This window comes from Culex quinquefasciatus, chromosome 3 (genome assembly GCF_015732765.1).
Source record: "Culex quinquefasciatus strain JHB chromosome 3, VPISU_Cqui_1.0_pri_paternal, whole genome shotgun sequence".
In the NCBI taxonomy this organism is placed as follows: Eukaryota; Metazoa; Arthropoda; class Insecta; order Diptera; family Culicidae; genus Culex; species Culex quinquefasciatus.
In genome coordinates this window covers 194661971-194676788 of record NC_051863.1, presented here as the reverse complement: position 1 = coordinate 194676788, position 14818 = coordinate 194661971, and the positions used below count along the sequence as shown (strand labels likewise).

General features: G+C 39.3%; 2 protein-coding genes across 6 annotated transcripts in view; one reads left to right on the top strand and one right to left on the bottom strand.

Annotated features, from left to right (window-relative positions):
• Positions 1-10652, top strand: part of LOC6043936 (potassium voltage-gated channel subfamily H member 8) — an 84892-nt gene extending 74240 nt beyond the window's left edge. For 3 of the 5 annotated variants that reach the window (XM_038259132.1, XM_038259133.1, XM_038259134.1), the window contains exons 4-8: positions 6816-6953; positions 7033-7201; positions 7264-7432; positions 7491-7599; positions 10178-10652. In XM_038259132.1, the coding sequence (XP_038115060.1) occupies positions 6816-6953; positions 7033-7201; positions 7264-7432; positions 7491-7599; positions 10178-10392 (800 nt within the window). In that variant the 3' untranslated portion in view covers positions 10393-10652. Of the gene's footprint in view, positions 1-6815; positions 6954-7032; positions 7202-7263; positions 7433-7490; positions 7600-8014; positions 8048-10177 lie in introns of all 5 variants that reach the window. The other 2 variants (XM_038259136.1, XM_038259135.1) reach the window with 2 other exon arrangements.
• On the bottom strand, positions 117-4291 carry LOC119768676 (tolloid-like protein 1). Its single transcript, XM_038259138.1, is given in 5 exon segments — positions 117-3119; positions 3121-3259; positions 3262-3329; positions 3392-3928; positions 4125-4291. Coding segments are annotated over 4 exon segments (3375 nt in total). The 5' UTR covers positions 3838-3928; positions 4125-4291; the 3' UTR covers positions 117-397.
• Positions 10653-14818: the final 4166 nt, after the last annotated feature.

Sequence of the window (14818 nt, the reverse complement as noted above, 5' to 3'; positions counted from 1 at the left end):
TCAGCTGGCCTCTACAGCTTCCTTTTAGCACTGCGAGTTGCTCCAGAAGTGAGAATGAGAATTGGTCGAAATATAGATTTTCTCAAAAATACAACAAAAAAAAAAAACAGCACCGATTGTATTGTAACCTATTTTATTTACACCTAATTCAGTCTATTCCATTGCTTGGTCCTAATGATACATAAAAAAAAGAATAAAACACGAAACATATGTTACACAGTTAAACAAAACCGTAATCTACTTGGAACAACCTAGGAACTAGATCATTGTCACTGCTTCGTTCCACATGCACAGATTCACAGATGATTGAACTAAACAATTGCATTTCGTCATTTACATTATCTCAAATGAATAAACGGTTAACTCAATTTAACCAACTCAACCTTTTTTTCCTTCCTCAATCACCACGTTGCTCCGGCTTCTGCTGCTGATCGGAGCTAATCTCATTGCGTACACTCAGCTGCACTTTACTCCGCGCTGATGATGATGAGGATGCTGCTGCTGACGATGCTACGGAGTAATCGCCCCCGTCTTCGTCTTCCTCACCGTGGTAATGGCCACCGCTGATGAACATCGTTTTCAGTGACCCCGGAAAGGGCGATCCCAGTTCGGTGCTCTCCGACCCCAGCAGCTCGTCGGTGGCGAGTTCTTCGTCGTCGAACGGACTGACGGCCACGTACGACGCGGAGAAGCCCTTGAACCCGACGGTATCGTCGGAGCCGAACCGAATTACGACGACCTCGCTCATCGAGATGATCTCCGGGGGCATGCTGTTGCCGCAGTACTTGCCGTGCTGTTGACCACTGGTGTCGTCGTACCCGCTGGAAATTTCGACAAAGTCGTACGAACACTGCTTTTCCTCTTCCAGGTCGAAGGTCAGGAAGGCGAGTTGGACCTTCCGGCCGGGCAGGGCCTCGATCGTCCACTCGCAGTCGGCTCCGTTGTCGTAGACTCCGACGCCGTAGGCCACGTGCGAGTAGATGTGGTTGATTTCGGACGTTGCCCGGAGGCGACCGCCGCACGAGGTCGTGTGACTTGCGAGGAAGCCCTTCCGTTGCACGCTGGTGTCCGTGTTGAACACCATGTACAGCTCGTTGGTGGTTGAGGAGATTGGGTGAGGTGTTTTGGCGCCGCAGAAACGACCCAGGGTGTGGGAGTCTTGGGAACTACCGTCGTACAGGGCGATGTGATCGTACGCACACTCCTGGTGAAGTTCTACGTCGAACACGTTGAAGACTAACCGGATACGATGACCTGGGGCGGTGCTAAAGTGCCAGATGCAGTCCTTCTTCGCAGGGTAGTTGTCCGGGTAGTTTGGGCTGTAAATCTGACCGTTTGCCGAGGTGATTTCATGCTTGCAACCTCCTTCCTTGCAGTCGTGACCATTCTCGTGTAGCATGTACCCATTTCGGCAGAGACAAACAAAAGATCCCACCGTATTCTTGCACTCGTGCTGACAACCTCCGTTATTAACAGCGCATTCATCAACGTCCGCAAAGTAAACCGCAGCGAAGCCGGTCTTCTGCACCGTTTTGTCCGACCTGAACTCAACCCGCATCACATTACTATCGGACGTGATCGACGGTGGTATTTTCGACCCGCAGAACGTCCCATGGCGCTTCAACGATTCATCGCCGATTTTCGAGTACACCGTAACGGCATCGTAGTCACACTCCGACGACTGGTAGAACGTGTTTCCCTCCAGATCAAAGTGGGTAAAGTTCAGCGTGATCTTGTGCTGGGGTGATGCGACGATCTCCCACGCACAGTCCTTCATCATCGGGTACTCACGTGGGAATGACGGTGATAGGATCGATCCCGTCTTTTGCGTCAACACCCCACCGCAAGCCTTTTCACAGGACTTGCGATCACTGTGCAGTTCAAACCCGGCGATGCACCCGCACTCGTATCCTCCCATCGTGTTGATACAGTCGTGATCGCAGCTGTGATCGTTGCGTTCGCATTCGTCTACCTCCTTGACCAAAGTCGCCAAGAATCCCGCCTTCTGGACGGATGGATCCGAGACGAACTTGACGTACATCTTGTTCGACGTTGATCGCACATCCGGTGGAATTTTGTACCCACAGAACGTTCCAATTTCGCGCGCATCTGGGGAGTCCCTGTCCCGTACCTCGACGTAGTCGTACGCACAGTTGTCGTGGTTCTCCACATCAAACGACTGGAACCTGAGCGCCACCTGGTAGTCCTTCGGCACTGTGATCCTCCAAACGCACTCCTTGTTCGGGAGGTAATCCGCCGGGTAGTTGGGAGACTCTAATCTACCGCCGTTCTCCAGGTTGATGTCCCCACCGCAGATCGCTTCGTAATGTGCGGCAAACCCACGCATTCCTGCCTGTCGATAGCTGGTTATGAAAGAGAGCAGCATGCGGGATCCCGTGGAGGACACGATGTTACTGTTGCGACGTGAACCACAAAACCTGCCGAGCAGTGGAGATTTGTACCAGTAGCCGTCACGGATCTCCAGGAAATCCGTCCGACAGTTGTCCGACTTGAAAATGTCGAGATCGGTGATGTTCAGCACGATCTTCTCGCCGTGGGTTGCCGTTATGCGCCACTCACAGCGTTCCGCATCAACGGCTGGCGTTTTGGAGAAATAACTTGGAGAGTGGAACGATCCAGAGTGATCTTGGAAGGTGCGTCCACATCTGGCGCACTTGTAAAGGAGGTTAGTTTGAGTGATGTCACCTTCGCTGAGACGCAGCCGTTGACCAATTTCGGGTCGCTTTTGACCCACGATCTCCACCGGGAGGATCGTGTCCAAATAGGAGCCCTTCGAGAAGGTATTCCTGGCGTAGTGCATGATCGAAAAGTAGTCGTACGGTTGACCCAGCGAGTTGACCTCGTCTTCGGAGAGCTTGTTGAAATTGTACTCCTGACCGACCATAATGTTGTTCTTCTCGATCACGACGTGATCCTCACGATCGGGTCGTGTGTGTTCGTGCCAAAATCCGACCACGTGACCAAGCTCGTGCACCACGATCCCAAACTTGTCGCAATTCTTCCCGATGGAGATCGCCTGTGGGCCATTTCCTCGTTTGCCAACGAACGAACAACAACCGCAGGGACGTTCGGTGAACACGATAAAGTTCGGGTGTTCAAGGATCGCGCTCAACGAACTTGATGCACGTGTAGTTTTCCCAGTGTCGCATAGCCTGTTTGAACAACGCACGATGCAACCCACTGAAGTTTCCATCGATCTCGTACGGAATCACGCCAAAGTCCCAGATGCGTTCTTTTTGGCCGTTGCAGCCCGCGTCGATCTATGATGGGGACGATCCTTCCGTCGTCGACGAACTTTGGGCGGAGTTCGATGTAACGCCAAATCCGTTCGCGATAACGTGGGTTTCCCAGCTCCAGCTTCAATTCGTCGACACGTTTCCTGAAAGTAGGTCTCCTCCTCGTCTTGACGCTTGTTTTGTTCTGATTGTGCTGCTGTAGGCGATGTTTATGATGGCGTTTTCTCGATTCATCACTTTTCTTTGTATCGCCACTTGGCGAACCGTTCGACTTCTCCACACCACCCTCCTGTTCCAGAGGATCCTCGCGCGCTGCAACAGGTGTCACTGCAGATTGCCGCAGCAGATCTTCCTCCTCACGCCGAAGCCGTTGCTTGTGGAATTCACTCTCGTAGTTGACGTTAGGCAGGGCAATATCTCCCATGAACCCACCCGACTTGCACGGATCCATGTCGATGTCGCCGGAGATCGCCGTTGGAAACGTGGTATGCAACAGCTCCTCAACGGAATACCGTGACCGTTGGTGTCCATCGACGCCCAGGGCGATCGCGGAAAGCCAAAGAACCGTCAAGGACAGCATCGCGATCGCGATCACTTGAACTCTCTTCACACTCTACTCTGCGTTCTGATGCTACGGTGATCAGGTTTTATGTTTTCATATCGCGCGTACGCTACGGAAGAAAGAAAACACACGACCAAACATAAACAGATGAGCACAACACGTAACAACTCCGTGATCTTGAGCTGTTGATAAAGCGAACGCACTTTCACACACACCCCCAAGCAAAGACCCAACTCCCAAAGAAGACAAAAAAAATCTCGCTCAGGGCAGGGCAGGCAGCGTCCAGATAATCTTCCGACACGTACTTACTGATAATGGAAGCTAATCAATTGATGCAAGCCGGAGCAATTCAAGAGGTCCCTTTGAAGAGTGCGCGACGCGCGCACGTTTTGTCAACGAGGAAACCGACGGGCCGAAGATCGGGTCACAACCGATCCGATCGAATTACTGCTACCGACTGAGCTGAGCTGAGCGATGATCTGCTCTGGCTGCCTGAGAGCAGCATCCCATACCACATGTGCTGTTGAACTCTCGCGGATCGGTGAAGATCAGGCAGACTATGGTGTTGGTATTGAGGATGGGATGCTGCACCAACACTAACGTTGTTTCTGTGTTGTGATGATACAGGTACGCACGAAGATCGGGTCGGCAATCTTCGGACGAGGTCCTGGGGCGAATGTTGCTACCTTGAGATCGGGATGTTTTTTTCGGGGACAGGTGCGATAAACAAATGGGTGTTTGTTTTTTTTCTGTACCTTTCGTCATATGCTTGTTTAGTTAAGGGCGTTTCATGTAATTGAAGCCAAGCAAGTGCTGAGAAGAAGTACCGGCTGTGATGGGTCGATCTCTGCAATTGACGATTGCAACGTGCACTCTTTGATAAAATACTTATGAATCTTTAAAACTTTCAACCACGTGTATTGTACATTGTATCGCGAGTTTTTCAAAGAAATTATATATTAGATCAGTTCAGTTGATCCAAATATCCCAAACATAACAAAATAGGAATAATATTTTGATCCATACATCAGGTTTGAAAGTCAAAACACAAAAATAAATTTAGTTGTATACATCGGAAATATACAAATAAATCATTAGAAAGGTAAAACATTTTGTTATTATTGAATGCAAACTTGTTGAAACAATCATTCCGTTAATTAGAAAATTTGAAATTCAGCTAAAATTTTATATTGCTCTTACAAAATGATTTTGGCAATACAGTTTGCAATTAATGATTATTTTGCAAACAAATTCATAAGATTATTTTATAGTTTGAGAATGACGTTTTATTTAGAATTATATTAAATTTTGATTAAAATTTCACCTAGGTCAAAAGTTTTTAGATTTTCATATTAAAACTGTAAAAAAATAGGTTGAAATTTTAATTGTATACATTAACATTACTTTTGTTACCATTTGATCAAAGTGATGCAAATAATTTACAAAGAAAATTAGATTAAAAACTATATCTTTTTTTGTTAATTTTAAGTGAATTTTTGTAACACTTTACATTAGGGAATATACAAATTTATACACAAATGTGTGTCATATTAAATCAACTATTAAAATTGAATCTTCTCAAACTATTTTTTTAAAAGTGTAAGGAAAGCTCCAAAGCGATAAGTTCTAAAAGATGAAAAATATGGCATACTAAATTCGAATCTGTTTTGATGTAGTTTTACATTATTTTTATAAATATATAAATTACATTCGGAGAGTTTCCGATATTTTTTTGAATTAAAATTATTTGTTTTTTATTCTGTTACTTATTTCAAACACATTATTAGATTAAACATGTTTTTATTTAACTTTGTACGTTTTACGCAGTAAAACAGTGTTACTATACTGCCGTTTTACGGCGATATGATGTATACGCCATTGAGGTGATTTTGCTGTAGGCACGATTTTCTGTTTTTGTTCATTTTTTCAATTTAAAATGACTAATATAAGGTCTGCTCTGTAGAAACTGTTAAAAAGTACAATAAAAATGTGGCCCCTACAAAATTTCTTGTTTTTTCCTATTCTCTACGATTTTAAACCACAAATACGTAATAAAAGAACGCTCCCTTAGCGATTGTCTACACTCCATAAACACATTTTTTGCATGAACAATTGTCCGCAAGGGAGGTTGGTGGGTCTAGAATTTTCAAAAAAGTGTCTACGTGGATGTACCAAAATTTACTCCACCCCCCTTTGTCACGATTTGCTTTTAACACGCAACGTCATGCTTGCTCAAAACCCCCCTCTTCCCTCAGAACGTGACGTACTTTATGGATGACGCCTAATGGATGTCCCTTCAAGAATTAAATCGAAATAATGTTATAAAATATTTCCCAGTCTTGATTTGGTACAAAAAACCTCAAATCAACATTCAAACAGTATTGAATTTGACTTCTATCAATTCTCAATGTATACATACATCATGATGAGTAAAATTGGCGTATACATCATTGTTTGTTTGCTTAATAAAATGGTCCCCAGAGCAGTTTTTTGAAAAATTCTTTCGTCAGGAGGTAGCTTTTAAGATTCTTTATCAGACTGTACAATAAAATTGAAAATGTCCAAAATGGCGTATACATCATATCGCCGTAAAACGGCAGTATAAGGTATAACATTTCTCGATTAAAATTAGATCAATTTAATGTCATTGTATGGAAGCTTGCATCAAAAAGCTCCATATAATGTAGGCTGTTATCCAAAAAAACTTGTATGAAAATCATCGAGAATCTGTATCTTATCGTTATGCTATGCTAAATCATCGAGAATCTGTATCTTACAAAGGACATTTTAAAATGAAGAATAAATTTTCAAAAGATATTAATGTTTAATTTTTGCCCTTTTGAAATGTTTTGCTTGACTTAAAATCAAATTTTAATAATTTTTGTATAGAATTGTTAAAAAATAAAAATCATTTCTATTCATAATTCTTTATCAAAGGCATAATTTAAGATTTTGCGTGAAATTTCAAAAGCTAAACTTTTTCCTTTCCTTCGCAGGTGTCAAATTCCTATGCTCCGAGGTGATAGCCCCGATCCGGTCCGAGGTGGACGACATCTCGCTGTTCATCATCAACTTCGAGGACCTGACGAACCCGACCACGCCGGAACCGATCGAGCAGGTCAAGCTGAGCAAATGTAGGTCCCGCTGGTTCGAATGGCCCCATTTTTGGCTCTTTGATTGGATTTTCGAAAAAGAAAACAATCGTTAGCTCAGTTCCCTTTCTTTCAGTTGACCGAGCGCGGGCCAGCTTTCGACAATCGTTCCGGATCGGTCACATCGCCCTGCGGGACCGGGGTCTGCGGCTGGCCGGGTATCTGACGCCGCCCTCGGATGCCACCCAGGAGGAGGAGGAGATCGGGATCAACCGAAGTGCCATTGAGAGGTTCGAGTCTTGGCTAAACGGATTAGGGTGATGGTTTTGATTAAATTTGTGCAAATTTTCAGGGGGTTTTGCAGCGACCGGGTCAGCCAAACGACGGTGCTCAAGGTGGAGACGAACATCTGGACGCCGATGTCGACGCCGGCGCTGACGAGGACCAAAGAACTGGAAGCGATGGGCCCCGACATCGACACGCTCAGTGGACCAGGCGAAATTGTGATAACGTCTCCAGAGGTGAGCTTGGGCATTTTTTATCGAAATAAAAAATAATAATCAAATTGCCACATTTTAGACGGCCAAACTGGAAGTGACCCCGGTGGAGCATTCGACGCCGACGATCGTCGACGTCAAACCAGAGTTTCAGCAAACCAAAAGTTTAGACTTTGATGTACAATCAAAACGTAAGTACAGTATGACGCGACGTTCTGAAACCAGTTTGGCGCCGAACGGTGTGTGCAACGAAAATCACATTCATGACTTTTACACGGAAAAAAGTATTCACCGAAAAAAGTACACATCATTTTTGATAATTTTTTTAATTGTTGCTGGTTTCCGTTTGAAGATTACTTTCTTTTCTTTTTCAGTTTGATGCGTTTCGAAAGGGTTTTGCGTTGATTTTAATAAATTTTGATTCATCAATTTGTTGCACCATTGCGAGTGTTTGTGTGGACTTAAATCGATATTATTTCACCTTAATTTTGCCTCGCAAAAGCGGTTTCGTCTTATTTTCTTATAAAATAAAATATTAAAATATTCCACCATTAAAACAGTGCCATAGCTACCGAGACTGATGAGCTTTTTCATATGTATCTTTAGTGCTGCATTTTGGCAAGCAAACGCCTAACAAATGTAATAATCAATCTTATTTACTCAACTTACTCGCATATATAGCCGTACATATCTTAACCCCCGTTTTGTGCCTAACTAACCTATTATACATTCCAACAGAGTTGTCCCCTCGTGATTTTTAAGTTGCCCTGCAGTGTGCTCCCCACTTTTTCTGTTGTTCGCATTCTCTAAACGATATTTGTCACGTACCTCCCATTACTAACAAACTATCGCTACTAACTGTTGTGTATTAGTAGATTCGATGTTTACTTTCTATGTTTGTTGTTATTGTTGTTTTCGATGTTGTTGCTGACTTTCCGCATAATGTGCACCCTTTCAAACTGTGAGCTAAATAAGTAAACTTCTTTTGTGGATGGCCACAATAACTGTTTCATTAAAGTAATAATTTAAAATCCTCATCTCGGGCAACATATCCTAAGAATGAAACGTTTGTCATTTAGTACATGTTTAAGGTGCTATTTCATTTTGGGAAACATTCGTTTGCAAACTAGACATGACTCAAACCTTTGCACAGTGTTCGTAATGGCAAAATTAAGAGGAATAAACATTTGTGAAATTTTCCTCTACAACTTTGGCGACGATACCAAACCCTAGAAACCCCCTTGGTTGACACCTTGGAAGTTTGTCAATCTTTTTGTCAACTTCGAAACCCAGACACCAGATAACTATTGCGTCAAATAAAGAAGTTAACTATTTATTCCAGATTATTTTACCATTCAGAACACTGTGCATTGTCATTGTATATTTTTGCTTGTTTCCTGAAATCTTGTTTATGATACTCTGAAACTGTCAAAACATCTTAGGTCTAGTTCGTAAACAGAGTTTTCCATAATGGAATACCACCTTGAGGTTCTCAATCATCCATTGTCAGAAATATTTTTCATCGTTTTTTGGAGCTTTTGTCAACATTTTTAAATTTGAGACAAGATTGCATAAAAAACAGTTTCACAATAACTGTTCAATGTGGCGTAAACTTGATCGAAAACGTGCAAAAGTTACGCCCAAATGAAAAGTTATTGCAGCAAAAATCATATAATAATCTGCTGTATGGCAAAAAACTCATTTGTGTTTATGGTTTTATTCAATCAAAAAGTCATTTTTTGTATTAAATTCACCTACTATTTTGCTTTTTTCAAATAATTATTTATTCCCTAATTGCCAAAAGCGTTGAGTTCTTAACACACCACCCTAACCAAATGTTGCATTCAAGTCCAAGCCAGGCATGCAAACGACGAAAATCCAGCATACAAGTTTGCATGCAAGCCCCTCTGCTCGAATCACCCTCTACTGGAGTTAGGGTAAAGTGGCCAAAATTGCTCCTATTTTCACTGCTAGGATTAAAATGTAAACATAATAATAAATTTGTAGAAAATGATTCATGTGAAACTACTTAGCAAATTTCGAAACAGTAGGAGAATATTTAACAAATCCCCAACGTTGCAAGGTAGCTGAGAGCCCAGCTATTGTTTTACACTTCGAATTTTGTAGAAAACTTGCCTTGAATCTGAAAATCAGCCAAATAACTGTAAAAATCCTTATCTTCTCGTGACGATCCACATTTCTAACCTCATCAATATCAAGGTAAAATCTCATCAAATTATAAAATTACACATTCGAATTTTAAGCCTTTCAAATTATTTGAACATTGATTTGCTAAAAAATCTGACATTTAATCTAGACTTTTTTTTAAAAAGGTCCTTTAAGCTATTGTGTTCCATATGTGTATAAGACCTTTTAGAAAAAATCTCGAGAAATGCAAACAGTCAAAAAAAGGAGCCTTCGTGAATTCTGGGCACTTTACCCTGTGGATTAAACCTGTTGATATCGTTGATAACAAGCCTCCCATACTTTTCTTGCATACAACCGGTTCAAAACATAACTTTATTTCCGCCACCCCACGTGAATTGCATAAGTCCCCATGTTTACCCAGATTGTTTTTCTTCTTCTCTTTTTCTCTCTTTTTTGAAACTTTTACCCCATTTCCCCCACAATAAAAAAAACAACACCATGATCCCGTTTGGCGTGTGCGTTTTGCGTGTGTTTTTTGTGTTAACATTTCCCAAATTTTATTTTTCTATGATTTCGCCCCCTCCCCCATGTGTTTCCATCCCCGCGCTTTTCTCTCCCCAGTTGTAGATCCCGAAAACACTAAACTAATCCACTCTTATGAAAGTACGCACGCGAAAAATTGTCGAGGGTTGATAGAGAAGCGTGCCCATACGATAGACGATTTTATGCGAGGTAAAGCCCGTTTATTTTCGAAAACCAACAAAAAAAAACGCTTATCAAAACCAAACCAAAACTTAAATCTCAAATTTGCAAGCAAAACAAGCAAATCTTTGTAGATGAACATGCCAACAAAAAAAAACCAATACTTCTCTCTTCTCTAAACTCTGTCTCTTTCAAAACTGCCTCACTTCTTCAATTCAAAAATCAAATGCAACTTCATGCTCTTTCCGATACTTTCCACTAGAAGCAAATATGTGCATTTTATCGCAATTTCGTTTCCCCCAAAAACTTTTCCTTTTCAAAATTTCCATAGAAACCGGGAAAGCCTAATGTCAAACTAATGTTCGTTTCGCACTCTTTTTCGTAGACTCATTTTTCGCGGCAACTAGTAGAAAAGTTGAAAATCCAATGTCGCTTGGAATTGAGAGGACTGTCTGAAGCGAAATTCCATAGATTCCATGATTTATATTTTTAAACAATATCCAACGCTTAGTAGATATCTTTTCTTGTTGTGATAAGTTGCACGTGCTTTGTTCTTTTTTTTCTTTTTCTTTTTCTTCAGAAAAATCTTATAAACTTATTAAAAACACTAAAAACTAAAAACTAAAAACTAAAAACTAAAAACTAAAACTAAAAACTAAAAACTAAAACTAAAAACTAAAACTAAAAACTAAAACTAAAACTAAAACTAAAAACTAAAAACTAAAAACTAAAACTAAAACTAAAAACTAAAACTAAAAACTAAAACTAAAAACTAAAACTAAAAACTAAAACTAAAAACTAAAAACTAAAACTAAAACTAAAAACTAAAAACTAAAAACTAAAAACTAAAAACTAAAACTAAAAACTAAAACTAAAACTAAAAACTAAAAACTAAAACTAAAAACTAAAAACTAAAACTAAAACTAAAAACTAAAAACTAAAACTAAAAACTAAAAACTAAAAACTAAAACTAAAACTAAAACTAAAAACTAAAAACTAAAAACTAAAAACTAAAAACTAAAACTAAAAACTAAAAACTAAAACTAAAAACTAAAAACTAAAAACTAAAACTAAAAACTAAAAACTAAAAACTAAAACTAAAAACTAAAAACTAAAAACTAAAAACTAAAAACTAAAAACTAAAAAAAAACTAAAACTAAAAACTAAAACTAAAAACTAAAAACTAAAAACTAAAAACTAAAAACTAAAAACTAAAAACTAAAAACTAAAAACTAAAACTAAAAACTAAAAACTAAAACTAAAAACTAAAAACAAAAACTAAAAACTAAAAACTAAAAACTAAAAACTAAAACTAAAAACTAAAAACTAAAAACTAAAAACTAAAACTAAAAACTAAAAACTAAAAACTAAAAACTAAAAACTAAAAACTAAAAACTAAAACTAAAAACCTAAAAATTAGATTAGGTCGTTTTGTCAAAAGGTGATTTTTTCAACAATTTTTTTTTAATTTTTTCGAAAATCTACCTATCAACTAAATTCTAAAATGAAACGAAATAAAACTTAAATTCTGTAAATAAATTTTAATCAAACGATTCATTTTTAATTCTGTTTTATTCATGCTATGTTTGCTTTTTATGCCTTCATTCCACACGAAACAATTGAACCGCTTAAATTCAATAATTTTCATCTAGGGATGAGAGTTGATCGAAACTAAAGCTCGAGGTTTTTGACTACAGATGAATAAAAAAAAGATGCAAAAGGCATCATTATTTATCATTTATTTTAAAATACCTATTTTTAGGTCAATTTAGCATTAATTTCAGACTGTGTATTGTTAGAAAAGATTCACCCTCAAACTTCATTTCGATCAGTTCCCAACCCTGCCAAACCAAACCAAACCCAACTGCTGAAAAATTGTTCAAAAATCTGCCAACCAGCCGCGAGCTTTGTTTTATTCTCTATTTTATATTCTGTACAGACAAAGAACCAAAATCCAAACAAAAAAGTACATTACCGTTGATTTGCGAAATCGGTAGAATCGGTTGAGTTGCGCAAAAAAACCCCGTTGCTTCACGTTTGTTTGAAGGGGCCCCAAATCGATGCTCAGAAAAGTCTCGGCTGAGGTGAGTATCTGACGAAGATCCTGCGCCTTTCAAAATCGGTGTCCTCCTCTTCCCCCCTCAACTGTCCTGATGCCATGCGTGTGTGTATGTTTGTTTCGATGTGCTGTTGTGCCATTCTGTCTCTGTCGCTGTGTGTGTGTAAATAGTAAACAGAAGGAAGTCTCATTCAAAATATTGTAATATCACAAGTGATTACTCAACTATCGATAGTCATGTGTAAGGAATGATGCCTAGAATCGATCTCTGTCTCTGTGAATTTGTGTGTTTGTGTGCGTAGCAAATCCTCTCGGGATGCCAGTCAAAGAGTATGTAAATGTTATCAAATCACAGCTATCATATTGCCGCCGGAAATGTGCGCTCAAAGTCATCTTCCTTCCTTCCTGTTGACTTGTTTTCGATATCCTCGCGCTGCGCTCATCACCATCGACTCTAACCTCATCAGCTGACCTCACCAGAACCCGCAAGTGCATTGCATCGATTGTGTGTTTCCCCCCTTCTTTTCTGTACCATCTGTGTGACCTAGAATAGATCCATACCTCCATATTTGAGTAATGATGATGATCACGCTGCTGCTGCTGCTGCCCACACACTCCCCCCTCGAACTCATATTGCTCATCAATACCACAACAACAACAACCTCACCATTGACAAACGGGGCGGGGGACCTTCATTCACCTGTTATGCCGAGACCACCTCCACCAGGCCAATTTTCGCAATTAGGAAATGGCGAGAGCTCGCCACGTGGCTCTGCAATATGCAGGTCTAATTAAATTACGTCGATTTTAATTGTTTGTTTCGTTCTGAAGAGAGGTAGAAGGTGCAAATGTTGGAATCATTTTATGCTCATTTGTTTGAACATTCGATGCTCATTTGATGTTCCTTTATTGCCCATTTGAATGCCAATTTGAATGCTCATTTGAATGCTCATTTGAATGCTCATTTGAATGCTCATATGAATGCTCATTTGAATGCTCATTTGAATGCTCATTTGAATGCTCATTTGAATGACTATTCATTTAAATGACTACTTATTTGAATGATCATTCGAATGCTCATTTGAATGCTCTTTGGATGCTCATTTGAATGACTACTCAATTAAATGACTACTTATTTGAATAATCATTTGAGTGCTCATTTGAATGACTACTCATTTAAATGACTACTTATTTGAATGATCATTCGAATGCTCATTTGAATGCTCTTTTGGATGCTCATTTGAATGCTCATTTGAATGCTCATTTGAATGCTCATTTGAATGTTCATTTGAATGCTCATTTGAATGCTCATTTGAATGCTCATTTGAATAAATACTAATTTGAATGCTCATTTGAATGATCATTCGAATGCCCATTTGAATTCTCATTTGATACTCATTTGAATGCTGTTTTGAATGTTATTTATCATTTTATCATTTTATCATTTTATCATTTTATCATTTTATCATTTTATCATTTTATCATTTTATCATTTTATCATTTTATCATTTTATCATTTTATCATTTTATCATTTTATCATTTTATCATTTTATCATTTTATCATTTTATCATTTTATCATTTTATCATTTTATCATTTTATCATTTTATCATTTTATCATTTTATCATTTTATCATTTTATCATTTTATCATTTTATCATTTTATCATTTTATCATTTTTTCATTTTTTCATTTTATCATTTTATCATTTTATCATTTTATCATTTTATCAAGAATTCAAAAGTCAAACACAAAGGCATTTCCAGTTTTAAATGCTGCGTGATAATGAATGTGTTTGAATGAAGACGAACTCTCGTTCCACGTGGTCACGTTAATGTTGTATGTGCGTGTGAGGTGTGCACTTACCATCAATATTCTTCTTCTTCACACGTGTCAGCAATCGAATAAACTATACTTTTGTCAGTTTTGGTCTTCAACGATTAATTACCCTAATTGACAACACAATTCAATTTATCGATTTTTGTGGGTTAACTAAAAATAGAGTTGTCCTCCCGCGGTTCCCCCTCCTGTCATCTCATCAAAGTAATCACGGATTCTCCCCAGTTCGACGGCAGTAGTAGGCCGACTACTCTCGTTTCGCAGATCGCAGGGCCAAACCAAAGTAATGTAATTCATACGAGGTAGAGTTCCATGGCATGCTTAAGGTAGAGTAATCAATTTTCCTCAGATAAGTATCACGCCGGCCGCAATCAATCATTCAATCTGAACCGTTATCGCGCACTCATCCCGCACCTCAAGCTGCTTCATCAAGCTGTCACGTGTTTGACGAACTTCTCCTAAAACCACACTGACTGTGCTTCAGAACTTAGTTCGATTTAGCTTTCTTTTATTTAGTTATTTGATGTAAACTAGCCGTAGATCCATGTTGTGTAAATATCCTTAATTTTAGTGGAAAAAATGTCAACATCGATCTCTGATCCTTGGATTTGTAATCGTTTCCCTTTTCAAGTTTTCCCTCAAACAGTATCCCAAATTACAAC